Source organism: Marmota monax, unplaced genomic scaffold (genome assembly GCF_021218885.2).
Source record: "Marmota monax isolate L192 unplaced genomic scaffold, Marmota_monax_Labrador192_F-V1.1 WCK01_AAM20220418_F8-fsc00210, whole genome shotgun sequence".
In the NCBI taxonomy this organism is placed as follows: domain Eukaryota; kingdom Metazoa; phylum Chordata; class Mammalia; order Rodentia; family Sciuridae; genus Marmota; species Marmota monax.
This window is the reverse complement of record NW_026695248.1, coordinates 439,587-458,591: the sequence shown is the minus strand read 5'-3', so window position 1 is coordinate 458,591 and position 19,005 is coordinate 439,587. Positions and strand designations below refer to the sequence as shown.

The window sequence follows — 19,005 nt, the reverse complement described above, 5'->3', positions numbered from 1 at the left end:
GGGCAGTCATTGCTTCATGAATACCAGGTTTCACTTTCTGCAGTGATAAAAAGGTTCTGCACCTAAAGAGGTGGTAGTTTGCCCAACATTTTGAATTCTCTCTATACCACTGAATTATACACTTCAAAGTTATGGATTTTCACTGACCCGAATTTCATTGAATTTTTTTTTTTTAAGTGAGGAGGGAATAGAAGGGCTTACTTTTGTTTTTCCTCTTGAGATAATGCTTGCCATACGATTTTATTCAAGCGCCTGTTTAAAAAACAACAACAACAACAATTTAGAAGCAATAATACATTTCACGGCAAAAGTATGGCCCCAGGATCTAAAGGGCACTGCGTGGGGACCCCAAGCCCAGCCCCATCACTCTGGACTCTGCCAACGTCAAATTAAAGAAACTGGGCGTTGAGAGTCTCCCTCCCTCTGCACCAGTGCAGAAGCCTCCAGGCTCTGCGGCGATCACACCAAATATTAAAGAATGGCTCAGCTCAGCTTAATCAGAGTTTCCAAACATCCTAAGGAAAACATGACTGTGCCTTATCTTGCCTCTGTAGATTCTTCCACTTGGAATTTCAGAGCAAAAAGGTTGTTAAGTAAAGGATGCGGACACGTGTTAGCTTGACCACCTGTGCTCTGGGTGAGGTCACTGACGGGGACCCATAGCACATGGCTCATTCACGTCAACATGCTGAGACCAAAGCCCATCACCGATGGTGTCTTCAGAGAGGAACTGTCAACCCAAGAGCAGAGGAGGAGGTTGGAGCCAGTGGTGTTCCTGTCGGGTGGTTACAGCTGGTCTCCTTGTTACTAATCAGTGATGCTTCATTCAAAGGGTCTCATCCAGCTCTGTGTCCTTATGTTATTACCCCCAAAGCAGGCTTTGTGGGCTGCAGGGCATAGAACCCTGGCCGCGAGGAGTGTGAGTCTGGATTCCATGAAAAAAAAATCTTCAACATAAGGAGGTGTTACTCTTCTAGCCATGGGAGCCAGCACCTCTGGAGCAGGGTTCTGAGAACACACCTCAGGTAGAGCTCTCTTGCCCTGCTTGCCCATCTGGAGCCTGGGGGACAGGGCAAGAGAGTCTGGAGGTGGGCATAACCCGGAACAGAGTTCACTTTGCATCTCCTCTTCCTGGCCATGTGGCTCTGGGCAGTGCCCAACTTTGTCAGCAACAGTTAGAACTCCTGAGTAGCCGTGGGGACTCCCTGAGGTAGCCTGAGCACAGCACAGAATCATGTGGGACCCAGGTAGGTGCTCTGTAACTGACAGCGAGAGAGGAGGAGGGAATGCACCCGCTCTGTGCTTCTGTCCCACCGAAGTGTTCTGGTTCTTTGGGGTCAATTTGGAAATTGGGTTTCTTTATTCACGTGGTTCATGTAACAATAATCAAGGCTCCCAAGACTTATGGAAAAGATTTATAGTATGCATTTTGTTGTGCTCTTATTTAAAAGAAATATTCAACCCCCTCTTAAATCTCCACTTGAAAGTGGGCTCAGTGTGGTGAGGAGGGGGAGTGGACAAGGGCTCTCGCCCAGCACGGGCCTGGGCTGAGAGCTCCGTATCCATCCCTGTGCTGCTGGCTGAGCCCACGGGGCAGAACTTTTGAAAATGTTTTCTCATCAATAAAACGAGGATACCATTACTTGCCCTTGGCACTGAGAGGCTGAAGTGAGAGATTTCTGGTCACCTACGAAATGACCAGAAATAACTCCATGTCCATTGTTCCCAGGTTCTAAAGAAGGGCCAAGCTTGGAAACTTGCAGACACCATGGGTGAATGTGGATCCGATTAGCTAGCACATGTCCTGAATTTTAATTCAACCCCTTAGGAGAGGTTTTTCCGAGAGCACATCATTGTAACCCCTGCTATTCTCCCTTTGTTCATCTCCAAGGAAGCATTTCAGGGAGTTGGGTGGCCATCTTTGGAAATCCTGAGGGATGAGGAGGGTCTTTCTGGGATGTCCCTCTTTGACACTGGTTCAGCCCCTTGATTCAGGGGTTTTACTAAGAATTGTTTCCCTCTTTGTTGTGGGGGAGTGAAATTAAGTTGAGGGGTTGCATTCACTGGCTCACTATATTTCTAGTTCTCAAATCTTCTTGCACGGAGAATTGACTCACTGGCAAAGCAATCTGTAAATAATGATGCTTCAGAAGTCTGGCCAGCAGCCAACTTAGCAAATGAGCCACCATAAGCAGAGGTTTCCATGCCTGGTCGAAGAGCCAGGTTAGAACCCAGACTTCTGTGGACCTTCGAGCGGCGACCTTGACTTTAGAACTTGCAATCAGAAAAATCACCTCTGAATTCAGACAGCTCTGTAAATATGCAAAGCTCATGCTGAGACACACAAGCCCAAATTGCTGCCTCAATTCTGGAAATACTGTAACAGGAGGTCACCACACATGGCCACTAAATGGGACCAGGATGGCTAGTAAATTCCATTATTTTGGTCAAAGAATGAGCTTCCCATTTCCCATTTGCTAACCTAATCATAACGGATTTAAGGTTAGATGAAGTTTATTTAAAGTTACATCTGACTTACTTTGGTGGGAAACTCCTCAGAAATGTAATGTTGAGGATGGCGGGAGGAACCCTTCATCAATTACTTTTCCTATTTCATATACCTCCAGAAAGGTGGAGGAAGATGAAAAGAGAATCTATATTTATACCAACAGAACTCTTAAGCACCACTGAATGTGAAAGACCAGAAATTTTTGTTCTTTATAATATTAATTTTTATATTAAAAGACTTACTATGAACATAATCTTCATAATACCAATGTTAATTAAAGCAATACTAAATAGGATTAAATACCAGTCCCATTAGAGTTGGTCTCATTAATATTAAAATTATTATTCTTTACAAGTAACAACAGAACTTGAGTATCTCTTTTCTGAAATTCTTGGGACCAGAGTGTTTCAGATTTTTTTTTCAGACTTTGGAATATATTTACATACTCATAATGAGAAGTCTTGGGGGTGGGACTCAAGTCTAAGCAAGAATTCATTTATATTTCATATACACCTTATACATACAACCTGAAAGTAACTTGATAGAATATTTTAGTGTTCCTGCATTTTGGCTCTGATCTTTCATATGAAACCTGGTGTGAAATTTTCCATTTTTGGCATCATATGGGCACTTAAGACTTTTTAGATTTTGGAGCATTCTGGATTTTGGATTTTCAGAGCGGAGATGTTGAACTTGCAGTGACTGAAAGGTTTTTCACTCAGAAGTAGGAAGTGGGACGAATCATTACCACATCTGTACTGGGGTTTTGCTTTTAAGAAAGAAGCACATTTTTGCCCTTGAATGGGGCGTCCCTGTCCTTCCTGAAGCCCTGGGGAAAACGCGAGCCCAGTGGGAAGAGCCTTGTGACAAGGACAGCGCATGTATTCATGGTTACTTTACGATCACCAGAGTCAGGGAAGGAAAGGGGGAAATACTTCACATTAATTGCTCTTTAGATATGATTTACATAGGCCTTGTGAGAGCCCCGTGAGATGAGTTCTATTGTAAATAAGGAATCTGAGGCTCATGAATGTCATACACTTGCCCAGCATGAGCATCAGGGCCCCGAGGGAAACCTACAAGCTCTGTCTGGCCCCAAAGCTCCAGCTGGTGGCCGTGCACCAGGCTTTCACAGACTGGTACAAATTATAGGACACAAATATCCGAATCACACAAGAAAACAACATTAGAACTTGAGTGGTATTATGATGTTACATCTGGAATACCTGATTTTGAAAAATTATAACAACTAAACTGGAATCATATCAAATTTGAATTAAAATGGTCAAATATACAAACACCTGCAAGGAGGAATAGATAAGGGGGAAACAAGGTTGGCCAGCCCCTGGCTCTGGAGCTAACAGCCCCGGGTTAGGAGGAGAGGTGGTCAGCAAGCCTGAGGACTGAGCAGTAGCCGTGAGTCCCTTGAGGGCCACATGCAGGCGGGCAGTAGAAAGGGCCCGTGGAATGGCCCCTCCGAGGAGGTGATTGGTGCTGAGGCAAGAAGGACGGGGGGCCCAGGGCGGGACAGCAGCAAGGCAGGAAGAGGAGCTACGTTCCTGGAGGCCTTTCGGGAAATGCCCGAAAGGAAGCATCAGAGCCTGTCCCACCTGTGACAGAAAGGTGGAGGGCAGGCTGAGGTGCCGAGGAGTACAGCGGGGGCCTCCTTAATCCAAACATTCCCAATCCCAAACCTGTCGACCTTCCCCACCTGACACCACAGTGGAAAATATCCAAACCCCTAAACTCTTGTGCACAGAATGATTTTAAATATTGCTCAAAATTACCTCCAAGCTATGTATATATGGTGTTTATGAAACCTAAGTGAATTTTATTTGGACGTGGGTCTTCTCCCCAGGATAGCTCGTGTTACATAGGGAAATATCCAAAATCTGAAAAAAAGAATCCCAAATCTGAAATACTTGTGATCCTAAGCATTTTGGAACAGATGCCCTCAACCTGAGCTGAGGAGCCCACGGAGGCCGCTGAGGGAGCCCACATACCATGGCCTCGATTCTTAAGGGAGGCCCAATGGAAGAGGCTCCAGTTGAAGGGGGGCTTGGAGAGGCCTGTGATGGACATGGTAGGCCAAGGCCTCTCAGTGGGATGGATTGGCACTCCCTGCAGGCAGGAGTCAAGCTCTGTACTTTCTTCTTTTTTTAAAAAAAAATAATTATGTATATTATTTATATTTTCTGTGAAGGGATACATACATTTTTATGTATTAATTTAGTGGTATTTATTTATTTTATTTCTGACTTTTAAAAAATTTGTTCTTTTTAGGTATATATGACAGTAGAGTATATTCTGACATATCATACACACGGAGTATGACTTCCCATTCTTGTGGTTGAACATGATGTAGAGTTTCACTGGTCGTGTGTTCATATACGAACGTAGTAAAGTGATATCTGATTCATTCTACTGTCTCTCCAATTCCCATCCCCTCTCCCTTCCCTTCATTCCCCTTTGTCTAATTCAATGAACTTCTATACCTCCCTTCCCTTCCCCCTTATTATGGGTTAGCATCCACATATCAGAGAGAGCATTCAGCCTTTGGTTTTGGGGAGCTGGCTTATTTCACTTGGCATGATAGTCTCCAGTTTCACCCATTTACCATCAAATACCATAATTTCATTCTTCTTTATGGCTGAGTAACATTCCATTGTGTGTAGACACCACATTTTCTTTATCCATTCATCTATTGAAGGGCACCTAAGTTGGTTCCATAGTTTAGCTATTGTGAATTAAATTGTTATAAACATTGATGGGGCTGTGTCACTATAGTATGCTGATTTTAAGTCCTTTGGGTATAAACCTAGGAGTGGGATTGCTGGGTCAAATGGTGGTTCCATTCCTAGTTTCCTGAGGAATCTCCATACTGCTTTCCAGACTGATTGCACCATTTGCAGTCCCACCAGCAATGTACGAGTGCCTATACTTACTTTGAACACATAGTAGGCCCACCACAAAATGAGTAGAGATTAATAAATGCTGGCCTGGCTACATCATTGACTTTTGTGTTTTTATTTCATTTTTTCTCATATGTAGTAGAGAAAGAAAGAAAAACAAAAAACAAAAAACCAAGAGCCCAGCTTCCAGAAAGAAGAGCAGACTTGCCTGAAGAATCTGGGCACAGTCCACGTCTAAGAGCTGTGTATCAAGGATTAATTCTATGCTGGGGTGGGAGATGGCACTGTTGAGTCAGCTTGGTCATCTTGAACTTGATACAAAAAGTTTTTTTTTTTTTTTTTGTACCAGGGATTGAACTCAGGGGCACTCAACCACTGAGCCACATCCCCGGCCCTATTTTTTAATTTTATTTAGAGACAGGGTCTCACTGAGGGGCTTAGTGCCTCGCTGTTGCTGAGGCTGGCTTTGAACTCACGATCCTCTTGCTTCAGCCTCCTGAGCCACTGGGATTGTAGGCGTGTGCCACCATGCCCGGAGATACAAAAACTTTCAAATAATAATCTATATGTATAGAGTTGTCCCTCAGTATCCATGGGGGTTAGTCCCAGGACTTCCTGCCCACCCCCAGATACCAAATCCAAGGATGCCCAAGCCCTTCCATAAAAAGACATACCCAGTATGTCCACAGAGCCTATTCATAGTCTCCTGTACACTTAAAATCATCTCTAAATTGCCTATAATGCCTAACACAGGGTAAATGCCATGTAAATAGTTGTTCTGTGGGCATTGTCTGAGGAGTCCTGACAAGAAAACCAAGTCTATTCATGGGCAGCGCAGACGCAACTTTTTTGTTTTGCATATTTTCAATCCATGGGTCATTGAATCAGCCAATGCAGACCCCACAGATACAGAGGGCTGGCTCTGTGATCTCTATATCTCGTCACTGTGGTGCTTTCACAGTCATTTTACACAACGTTAGATGTGGAAATGACCCAATTCACTGGGCCAAGAGGAAAAGCTAACGGAACATAAGGTTTCTGTCGAGGCTGGAAAGGAAAGATGGTTTCTCGAGAACTCTTGGGAATATTCGGGTACATAAGAAGTCCCTACACAGCGGCTTATATTGATGTTGGATGATTTTTAAATAGCTGCTTCAAATTAAAAACAAACAAACACAAACTTAAGCCAAACAAGGGCACGCGAGAGAAAACAGGCTGAAACAAATTCCGCGTCCGCTGAAGAGCGGTCGGGACTAGTACTCACTTTTCATAGGATTTAATGGCCTGCTCCACTTTCTGCTTGTAGATATTGAGTTTGACTCCTTGGGGATTGATCAGTGTCATCTTATTCGTGTCGTTGCACACGTGTGCCAGAGGAAATACCTACAGGCCGAAACCAAAGGAAAGCAGGTGTCACTTGACAGGTCCCCAGGTGCCTGCAGAGCTGGAGGGGCAGGGCCGTGGGCGGTTTTTCCAACTATAAAATCAACAACTTATAAATGTAGAAAAGTGGAAGGTGGAGGGAGTCATGAACCATAAGGATCAGATGTCATTGCTAACTTTTCCCTTCCAGGTCTTAAAACTCTATATTTTAAAACTACATTTTTAAAACACCACATCATCACACCCAAAACAACCACCACCCAAATCCCAAAACTGCTTCAGGAAACCCTACTTAACATTGAGTATGATTTCCAAGAGCATCTATCAAGTTGGAAAGAGCAGGCAATAAAAAATAGGACTCCTTAAATATACATAATTATTACATGTTCATAAAAAAATTGAAAAAAAATTATTAATAATACATTATTATTGTACTATTGATACATATTATTAATAACAATGTTAATATTGTATTATTATTATTATTAATACATTGTTAAGCACACACCTGCCAAAAGGAAATGGATCTCATTGTTGCTTCTTTGTAAGTGACTTAGTTGAATTAAACATCTTTTTAATATATTTATTTCATATTTTCTTAAACTTTTGAGAATATCTGATGTTGGTTCATATCTCTTGGCTATTTTTCCTCATCAATTTGTAAGAGGCTGTTACACTTGGTAAACGAGGAAGGAATAGTGGCTCCAAGAATAGCAGAGTACCAAAAATAGAGACTTTTCTGGGTTCTGCTTCCCGCATCTGGTGCTTACTTGTGGGTTTGGGATACCTCTGATTCCATGCCAGTCAATTCCAGGGAGAAAAATGGTCAACTTATCGCTGACTAGGTGGAACTTCAAACTCTGGTATCCCTCCCCAATTCTCTTGGGACCATTTCCATGTCAGTTTATTGGTCACCTAAGTACTCTGTCCAGGATTTATAGTTTGATTTAAGTGGAGAAACAGGGTGAAGGACGCTCACTCCATCTTCCCTAGAACCAGAACCCTCTATCATATTCTTCTGTTCCCAAGACTTCTTTCATCCTAATAGTACCCACCATTTTATATTTGCCTATTTGCATTTTACCCGTCTCTCCCTAGCAGAATGTGAGCTCTGTGCAGGAACTTTGTTTCAGTCACTACTAAACTCCTACCATCTAGCACAGTACCTGGAACTTCATAGGCCCTCACCAAATATTTGTTGATAAATGGTAGACATAAATCATCAAAAGGTATATTCCAAGTTGGGTGCAGTGGTACATCCCTGTAGGCCCAGCTCCTTAGGAGGCAGAGGCTGGAGGATAACTTGAGCTCAGAAGTTTAAGACCAGCCTGGGCAGTATGTAAGATTCCTATATTTAATAATAATAATAATAATAATAATAATAATAATAATAATAATAATAATATAGGTATATTCTATTATTTAACATTTAAACAAAAAGAAAAAATCTAATAGGAAAATACTAAGCTATACTATCGTTGTTTCAAAATCCTGATTCTGATCATAATGAACATGAAGACATTTTGGAAATGGGGGAAATTATTTTAAAAAGTAAATTTTTAAAATTTGTTCTAATTAGTTATACATGACATGAGAATGCATTTTGACACATTGTACATAAATGGAGCATAACTTCTCATTGCTCTGAAGAAGTAAATATTTTACTTTTAATTAGGATGATAGAGATCATGGTTTTCTGTTCCTCCCTGCCACTAAAATCTTCCAAAAAATTTGTTATTATTATTTAATAAAATAATTCATAGAAAGAAAGAAAAAAGACAGAAGCATGGTTGATAAAAGATGGACAGAAATGTGAATGGTGAGCAGGGCTAAAGCCATGGCTGTTGGTTCTGGCCCCCATGATGGTGGGGCAGTGGGAGCTCAGCTCCGGCAAAGCAGGACCAAATGGGACCAGGAGTGCTCTGGAAAAGAAGTCACCTCAGTGACTGATGTCAACTGGTACGAAGGTCTCAGCCCCGAAAGAAGGCCCTGCCTAGTGAAAGGACACTCCTGTGGCTTTACAACCAGGCACTAAACCAGACCACTTTTTGTCTCTGTGATAGCCACAATATCACCATGGAATCAATGCCCTAAATATCCATGTGTTGTCCCTGGTGTTGAGGGCCAAGAGGGTGGATTCAGGCAACTTCAAAACAGAAGAGCAAAGAAAAAGAACACAAATGCCAAAAATATTAGTTGAGGAAATTAACAATCAAAATGTCAATGCACTTAAATTAATTTTATGAGCCATCTCTAAAAATGACTTTAAATTATTATTAAAAGGACTTACAACTAAGCTGTTCAAAGACAAAAAAGATAAAACTACAAAACTTTACTCAAGTGCCACAAGAAGCAATGGATGTCAAAGAAAAATTAAGAAGTTTGACTGCCAACTCTATTCCAATAATTTAGATGAAAAATAACAACTATATTTTTAAAAAACTACAAAAAATTTTAAAACCTAAGACAATGGAACTGAAACAAAGATGCATCTTAACAGAATAAAATTCTAGAGCAGACAAAATAGTCTTTAAGAAAAGAATGGGTGAATGATAATACTGGATGCCTTTCCCCAGAATATAGCACAGAAAGGCCAAAAGCCAAAAATTATAGATAAATAGATGATAGGTAGGTATATGTATAAAGAGACTGAGAATCTTTTATATTAATAGAAATTTCAAAAGAACAGATTATCAGAGAGGCAACATTGGGGAAATGTCCTCCAAGATTTTACAAAATGGCAGCTGAATTTCTAGCTTTACCCTTCTGAGGACTGGAGATTGCATTACCTGCTAGGACTATGATTAGTCAAGCTGTTTGTGAGAAAGGAATTGGGTGTGGTCTCAGTCCCTGTGTCGTTTGGGGGAGGAGGTCCATTTTGCAGAAGGTCAGGGTCAACAGTGTTTTAAGGGTCAGCTTTCTTGGAGTGGGGCGGGGGGGGGGGGGGGCCTGCAGCAGGGTTCAGAGCTTCAGCTGCTGGCCCGTCAGGGGTCTGATGAACAGTGGCCGTCTGACTGTTTTCCGTGTCACGAGCAAATGCGACTCCATTTTGTTTTTATTCCTTGACAATATGAGTTTTAAACCTGGAGAGCAATGCTTTAGTGCTCTTTGTACTAAAAGTTTTAAAACATACATGGAAATATAGGCTGCTGTTTTCCTCTGGGGGGAGAATGGGATCAAAAAAGGTGATACAGGGTCCTCAACTTTATCTGTGATGCTTTATTTATTTTAAAGCATATCTAACACAGGAATAAGATGAGGTTTACAATGACCAACAGCGGTTACTTCTCAAAATCTGGGATTCAGGGCAAGTGAAGAGAGGCGGGTAGGACTTTCTCTCTTAACTATTTAGTTCTTTTTTTTTTCAAATACATAAATTAATTATTAGTTTTTTTTTCAAATACATAAATTAATTTTATAATTAAACCATCAAGACTCAAACAAACACACCAACTGGCAAAGATTTAGAAAACCAAAGAGAAAGAAATGAAGTTACAGGTCACATGGTCCAACCCCGCTACTTAAAAACCAGCCAGTGGCTTCTGAACAATCTGGTCAAAAGGAAGGGACCAGAACACTGGGTTAAAGGTGGCACCACTAGGCTTTGAGACCGAAGCTTGTGTACGTGGGGAACAAACATCTCTCAAAATAGAGCTACGGGTCATATACACTTTCAAAGGGGAAAAAAAAAGTCATCTCTGCAGAATGAAAGACACATTTTAATCTCCCTTGGGAGGGGGAAAAAACCCCAAACTTTAGAAGTCTATAAATAGCTCTCCTAGTTTGTCAACTAATGCCTCAGCTGTAAATCCATACCCCTGAATACTTAGAAATATTATAACATTTTTCACCACGATCATCTTGACTCTTGGACTTAAGAAACCCCATTCATGGGCTACTTCCCTCTTTTGTGGACTTCGATCTCATGCCTTCCATGGTCATGGCCGACTTCAGTGTGGTCATTCAAATTGGCTTGTATGCACCCACTCCTCCCCCCTTTCTGCATGCAGATTTGGGGAAAGACAAAGGCATTACCCCACACCTTCTGTCTGTGGTCTTAGTTTTTACAGCATGGTGCTGGCCCAGCAGGTCAGATGCGACACCCTCTTTATGATGTCAAACTTAATGTGACTCTGAGGTCATAAGGGGCTTTCTCAGGGCTGGGGGGACCAGAAGCAAGCCAGTGGGGAGGGAAGTGGGGCTCACGAGGAAGCTGAGGATAATAAAAGCCCCCGATCATGCCACTTTTGAATGTGGCTGGCTTATTAATACAGTGAGGGACCCTGTGGACCGTAGTTGATAGCAAAAGGAAGCCTCGAGGTACTGCTGCTTCCATTTTCTTGAGGCTGACCCAGAGGCCTTACCAAATCCGTACTGATGATCACACCCTTTGGGACAACAGTTTGTGAGGGTTGTGTGAGTGCAGAGACAGACAGACAGGGACAGAATGAAGGGGGGAGAGAGAGGGAGGATAGGTCCTGACCACAAACACAGAGGAAATTGCTAGAATTCATGGTCAGGCCAATTTGGGCTGATTATGTTAGAAATCTTCTGTTAGATCAAATACCCAAAGGCAACCACTGAACTCAAGAGCAATTTTATTTTTTATTATTTTTTAACATTCTCATGAGGTCTTCTTTTTTAAAAAATTGGTTCTAACTAGTTATACATGATAGGAGAATGTATTTGACATATTTTACGTACATGAATAACTTCTCATTCTTCTGGTTGTACAGGATATAGAATTACGTTGGTCGTGTAATCATACACGCACATAGGAAAATAATGTCCCATTCATTCTACTATCTTTCATATTCCCATTTGCCCTCCCTTCCTTTTGTTCCCCTTTGTCTAATCCAAAGTACTTCTATTCTTCCCTAACCCCCACCCCACCCCTATTGTGAATTAGTATCTGCATATAAGACAAAACATTCAGCCTTTGGTTTTTAGGGATTGACTTATTTCACTTAGCATGATAGTCTAGAATTCCCTTATTTACTGACAAATGCCATAATTTCCTTCTTCTTTATGGCTAACTAATATTCCAGTGTGTGTGTGTGTGTGTGTGTGCGTGTGTATATATCTCACATTTTTTTTCCATTCATCTGTTGAAGAGTACCTACGTTGGCTCCATAGTCTAGCTGTTGTGAATTGAATTGCTATAAACATCGATGTGGCTGTATCACTGTAATATGCTGATTTTAAGTTCTTTGAGTATGAATTTAGGAGTGGGATAATTGGGTCAAATGATGGTTCCATTCCAAGATTTCTGAGGAATCTCCATATTGTTTTCCAGAGTGGTTGCACCAATTTACAGTCCCACCAGCAATGTCTGAGTGTACCTTTTCCCCCACATCTGTGCTAACGTTTGTGGTTGCTTATATTTCAAGAACAACTTTATTAATAATGATAATGGTACTTATCCTCGCCCTCTACAGATATTAGGCAGTCTCTGCATACTTTTTCATTCAGTTCCTTTATAGTCAAATGCATTTAATTGCTATTTTTGTTATATGGCTTCTCTTTCCATACCAAACTCCAGAGTTCTTTAGGCTCTTTTAAAAAATAGTAGTTACTGGCACAATACATGTACAAAGTCATCATTTATTGAATACACAAGAGAGTAAAACCATATACAAATTAGAATAATGACTAAGGCCCCAAGACTTTTTCTTTTAAATTTATCTTTTTATAAAGCATAAATAAGTTTGAATTCTACCAAATTTAAATTCTTGGTCATTGAAGCACGGGATGAAGCATAACTCTGTTGTTTTTGAAGAATATCTTAATACTATTTTAAAAGAATATTTTAAGAATATGCCAAGTATATGAATAATATAAAAAATATTTAAGATCTGTATTTATATAAGAAAACTGTTTGCAAATGATAAAATAATTGAATATTAAAATTAAATATGGTACCATTTTTACGTAACAACTGAAAAATTTGGGGTTTTGTTTTGTTTTACTATTCTGCTTTAGTGATAGCAAAAAGACATAGGAAAATGGACATTCATTAAACTCCAAATAAGCTACCTAATAACAGGAGGAACAATTAGGTAAATTGTAGTAGTTCATATTATTGAATAGTAGAGCAATCATTAAAATTCATCCAAAAATGGTCATTATGAGGAAAAACATTCAGAACATAGGCTAAATGAAGAAAATAGAATACAAAACTATAGGTGGGTGCCCTGGCACAAGTCTGTAATCCCAGAAGTTCAGGATGCTAAGGCAGGAGAATCATGAGTTCAAAGCCAGCCTCAGCAACTTAGCGAGGTGCTAAGCAACTCAGTGAGACCCTGTCTCTTAGTAAAATATTAAAAAGGGCTGGGGATGTGGCTCAGTGGTTAAGTGCCCCTGGGTTCAATCCCTGGTACAAAAAAAAAAAACACACACACACACAATACCAAACTACAGACACAGCTATTACCTGCTAAACTAGAACCATCCCAAACATTTTGAAATTGAGAAAATAGTATGAAAATAGAGATTATTATATATTTATTATTCAATCCTGTCTGAATTCACCAATGTCACTATTTTTCAACTAAATCAGTGTTTCCATTAAACATCCAGAATTTACTACCAAATCGGCCAAGGAGAGGTTCTGATTGGATGTGTGTAATGAACATGCAAATAGTGCAAATCCCACATGAATAAATACCATGGATGCAATAGCTATTGCAATGGTGCACACCGCTGAGTGCTAACGTGACACGTCCTCAGCTTTCAGCTCCACAGAACAGACAGAAGGCAGGCCACCAAATTAACTGGCACATCGGCGTGTGAAGAAGGTCACTCGTAAGCCCATGAAAACCTGTTACCGCAGCGATGATGGTATCTCAGCATTTTTAATTCAGACCTGTAAAGAGCTGAGGAGCTTCGTGCTGACAGTGAATAATGTTCATGAGAGATGCTGAGCAAAAGGCAGGTACCAATAGCATGTTCAGTTTGACTTCATTGGGGAAAAACAAAACCAAAAAGCAAAAAATATGTGCCGTGGAAAAGGTCTAACCAGAGAAAGCGCCAGGTGAGTCACCCCTGGGGGATTCTAACTCTATTGTTCCTTTCTTTTCCACTTACCTGTAGTTTCTGATCATTCTGTATAATGAAAAGAATTATAAACACACACACACACACACACACTCGCACGCACACACATACACACATATCTTCTGCAATAACCATCATTTTAAAATTTTACTTTAAAAAGCTTTTCGATCAATATATAGCTTTATGTTCAAGGCCACTGTAGTGGAAAGCAACAAGATGTCACGACTTTGGCAGCATTCCAGATCTCTTGCACCTGACATTCCTTGTCAGCTAGGTAAGGGTGACCAGCCACAGCTCAGGCTGCTCTGAGTTTCAGATGAGACACTTGAGTGGTATTAAGTGCTTCTCTCAGAGCCCAATGTGTGATGAGGGTCCGTCTCATAATAGATTAGGGACCTTGTCACAGTCCTTCAGGAGTAAATGATAGAGCTATGGCATAAATGCACACATCTATGTACACAATGCAGCTTCAATCAAAGCAGAAAGCCTTGATGGGACCCTGAGAAAGCTATGATGGTGACATTGATGATGGATGGTAATGCAGATTCTCCAGAATGCAGACAGATGTTTCCAGATGATTCCAATCTTTTTTTTTTTTTTCAAAGCAATTAGCAATGAAGAGCTTCAAATTCTAGGTTCCTCAGATGGTTGAGGCAGTTTTGTCCCGTATACGACGTGGTGATGGACCAATCTTTTTTGCAAGAGGGGAGATAAAATGATCTGGCTCACTTTGCATCTTGTAATGAAGCGTTGCCAGGGCAACCTCTCTACTCAACACTTCATTTCCAAGGTGACAGATTTGATGCTGGTCCAGGAAACTAAAAACTGAGACTGCATTGTGTTCCAGAAGAAGAGAGGGCCCATACATAAGTCATGAATGAAAGAAACAGAGGGGACAAAACCAAACGCTGTTTCACAGCTCAGCCCAGGCAGACGTGGCCACTCACAGGAGAGGGTAAGTCAGTCAAAGTTCTCAGTGAAAACGGAGGTGCAACCATGGTGCCCTCCAGCTCCAGTCTACTTGATCATAAAATGTTTGGTCCAAATCTCAAAGATATATATATATATATATATATATATATATATATATATATATATATATATATATAAAATGAAGTGGGGGATATTTTAGATATTATCGCTATTTTTTTTTCTATTTATAGCTGAGGGTTTCTTCTAGTCAGAGAAAATATTAGGGAATAAAAGATAAAAATGCAAGACATTTGAAATTTACTTAGTTATTTTGGAATAGAACACATTGTTTTCCACTCTAGTTACCCTACTCTGCAGTAGATCTCAAAACCTATTCCTCCTGCCTATGTGAAACTGTACCCTTTACCAACACTCCCATCCGGACCCCCTCCACTCCAGCTGACCATCACTCTACTTTCTATTTCTATGAGTTCAACTTTTTTTTTTAGGTTCTATATATAAATAAAGTCAAGCAATCTCATATTAAAAAAAAAACTAACAGACAAATGAAAATTAAAACTATACTGAGATTCCATCTCATTCCAGTCAGAATGGCAATTATAAAGAATACAAGTGACAATAAATGTTGGTAAGGATATGGGGGAAAAGGTTCACTCATACATTGCTGGTGGGACTGCAAATTGGTGCAACCACTCTGGAAAGCACAATGGAGATTCCTCAGAAAACTTGGAATGGAGCTACTATTTGACGCAGTGACACAGCCACATCAATGTTTGTAGCAGCTTAATTCACAATAGTTAAACCATGGAACCAATCTATGTGCTCTTCAACAGATGAATTGATTAAGAAAATGTGGTATAATCTATACAATGGAATATTACACAGTTAATAATGAAATAATGGCAGTTGCCAGTAAATAGATGGATCTGGAGAATATCATGCTAAGTGAAATAAGCCAACCCCCACAAACCAAAGGCTGAATGTTCTCTCTGACATGCGGATACTAACCCACAAATAGGTGGGGGGGGGGGGATAAAAGTTCAGTGGATTAGACAAAAGGGAATGAAGGGAAGGGAGGGAAGATGGGAATAGGAAAAAGAGTAGAATGAATTGGACATCACTTTCCTATGTTCATACATGACTATACGACCAGTGAAATTCCTCATCATGTACAACCACAAGAATGGGAAGCTGTACTACATATGTGTATGATATGTCAGAATACACTCTACTGTTAGTACATCTAAAAGGAACAAATAAAAAAAAAAAAGAATAGGCAAGTTCTGGCACAGTGGTGCACGGCCAGCAATCAAGGAGGCCGGAGGATTGAAAGTTTGAGGTCAGCCTGGGCAACTTAATGAGACCCTTTCTCAAAATAAAAAATGAAAAAGGAATGGGGATGCAGCTCAGCAGGATAGTACCCCTGGGGTCAATCCCCAGTAGAGGAAAAGAGAGAGAGAGAGAGAGAGAAGCAAAAATAAAAGAAAGAAAAGCAATGGGGGTGATATATATGTTAATGAGCTTAATTTAATCATGAATAATGCCACATTGTACATATATCAAAACATCAAATTGTACCCCATCAATGTATACAATTATGATTTGTCAATCAAAAATAAATAATTTTTGCAGGGGTGTGATAGCCTATTCAAGGCCTGCCTGGGCAATTGAGCAAGACCCCATCTCAAAAGAAAAAAAAAAGATTATAAAAGGTTGGCGTTGTAGCTCAGAAGCAGAACTCTCCTGGGTTCAATCCCCAGTACCAATAAAATGAAATAAACTTGAAAATATTTTAAGTACAGTGTGTGCTTTGATGATAAAATTGAGATTTATTGCAGTATATGTCTTGCACCACCAAGAGTTGTGCTCTTCCTACCAATAAGAGGGGATGGGTTTGCTGGCAGCTGGCCCCTGTCCCTTGAAAATGTCCACCCCCTTTGGCTTTGCTTTCTAGGGGCAGAAGACTGGAATGTTATAAAGCCAGGACTCTCACTACTTTCCCTCCCGGCCTCTTCCTTCTAGATCATCCAGGCTGCAATCTTGATAGCAGTCTTGACATTTTTCTTTGCCAGCCACACACTGCTCGGCCCTGTCCACTTGACTAGATAATGGCCTTGGATGCACTCGGGCGCCACTAGGTCTGGGCTGCCCACAGCGTGCCTCCCCGCCCATCTTCCCAACCTCGCTCCTCTCCCCTCAGCCTGCTCATGGCAGCCAGGACCTCAGATTAATTTTCTATCGTCTGCTGAGAGCCCTTCATTCCCCTCAGGATGAAGTTCAAACTCCTCAATTCAGCCATGGTGCACCCTTCATCAACCTGGAAGATTCCTAGAACAAACGCTGGCCCACAGGCTGGCCCACAGCAGCCCCTGCCAGGGACCCTCAGCCTCCTCCACTTCATGACGCTGACACCTGCTAAGACAAACCTTCCTTGACAAGGAATCAAGTTGGGGCCTCTCCCACACGTCAGCTGTCCTTGACACGTATTCCAGAGCCCAGCACCGGCATGCAGAAGGCATGTAATTAAACGCCTCTAAGTACTACCCACTGTATGCATTACTTCTTCTAATACTATAGCAATCTCAGAGTAAGTAACAACGCTCCTCCCAGAGCACACATGTATAGGATACATCCCCAAGAAACAATTTCTGACTGTGGGACTAAGTTACTATGTTTGCTTCTACAGCATATGAGCCAGCGAGGGGAGGGCAGGTTGAAGAACAGTTCATACCGGCACACCACCTTCAGCACCACCAGCGCATCTCCACACCCAGAAAGCATATCACCAACAGCATCATAGGGTTCCTCTTCAGGAAAGGGCCCTATCATACACCGCCTGTGGGGTACAGACTGGTGGAAGTATAAAATGTATTTAGAAAATGATTTGGACTTCCCCGTCAAAATGGAAAATGCACAGGTCCTTTGGGTCCAGCAATCCCACTGGAGGGAATCTGTCCCAAAGGTTGTCTTGTCCATGTGCCAACAATGTGCAGTGAAATCTATAGGGAAGGAAGGACATGATGTAGGTGTCCCTTAATAATACGGAAGAACATTGCAACTGAAGAGAGTAAGACTGACCCAGATCTATGGTGTGGAAAGGTCTCTAAGACACATTTTTCTTTTCTTTTTTTTAAGATATTTTTTAGTTGTCAATGGATCTTTTAATTAATTAATTTATATGCAATACTGAGGATCAAACCCAGGGCCTCATGCATGCCAGGCAAGCGCTCTACCACTGAGCCACAATTCCAGCCCTCTAAGACACATTTTTCAAAAGATCAAACAGTAAATTCATGTGGTATTGCCTTATTTATATTGATTAAAATTATTATGTATAAATAGCATGTTATATATACACACACATTGATCCGTGTGTGTATAGGAAAAGAATTAGAAGGAAATTCACCAAACTATTCAGTGTTCCCTTCATGTCAGAGAAGCATCCAGAGATTCCTCTGAAGACTTTTATATGGGTTAAATTATTCATGCTGAAAATCTATTCATACATCACTCATCAGATAAAAAAAACGAATTAACTAACAATCGAGTTCTTTTTGTATTTTCACCATCTTCTCTTTTGCTGTTAATTCTGCTTTTCTTAACTTTTCCTCAGTATGTAATTCATGTAGGTTCAGAGTTAATCTACAATAAAAACATACAAGCATATAAATAAAAAACAAACATTAGGGGCTGGGGTTGTGGCTCAGTGGTAGTGTACTCATCTGGCTTGTGTGAGGCACTGGGTTTGATCCTCAGCACCACATAAAAATAAATAAATAAAATAAAGGTATTGGGTCCATCTATAATTAAAAAAAAACATTACCAACAATCACACCCCCAGTCAAACTATTAACATTTGATAAAAGAAAGAAGGGAATGAGGAGATACTCTGTCCACCTGTGCCGAGCACACCTATAACCCAGCGGTCAACACACGACACGTGCAGTTTTGTGCCCTGATCTTTCCATTCAGTATGATATTGAGGATTTTCCCCAGGTCATTACTTATCCTTCAGAAATGTGTTCAATGAGTATACAATATGTGATTATAGGAATGTACTTAGTAGGTATTTAGATTGACTTCAAGTTTCTCATTTTTAGATATAAGCCATCAATAATTATTCTTTGCATGTATTTGTCAATATCTCTAATTAAGTATTTACTTACATAGATTCCTAGTGATATATGGATTTACAAGGGTAAATGTTTTAAA

The 19,005-nt window shown here is 40.7% G+C and overlaps 1 protein-coding gene across 7 annotated transcripts in view; it reads right to left on the bottom strand.

The window, feature by feature from the left end:
• Vwa3b (von Willebrand factor A domain containing 3B) overlaps positions 1-19,005 on the bottom strand; it is a 256,834-nt gene that overhangs the window by 53,601 nt on the left and 184,228 nt on the right. For all 7 annotated transcript variants that reach the window (XM_058578290.1, XM_058578291.1, XM_046440342.2 and 4 more), the window contains 2 exons: positions 6,686-6,804; positions 202-252 (listed from right to left, as the gene is read on the bottom strand). In XM_058578290.1, the coding sequence (XP_058434273.1) occupies positions 202-252; positions 6,686-6,804 (170 nt within the window). The remainder of the gene's footprint in view (positions 1-201; positions 253-6,685; positions 6,805-19,005) is intronic.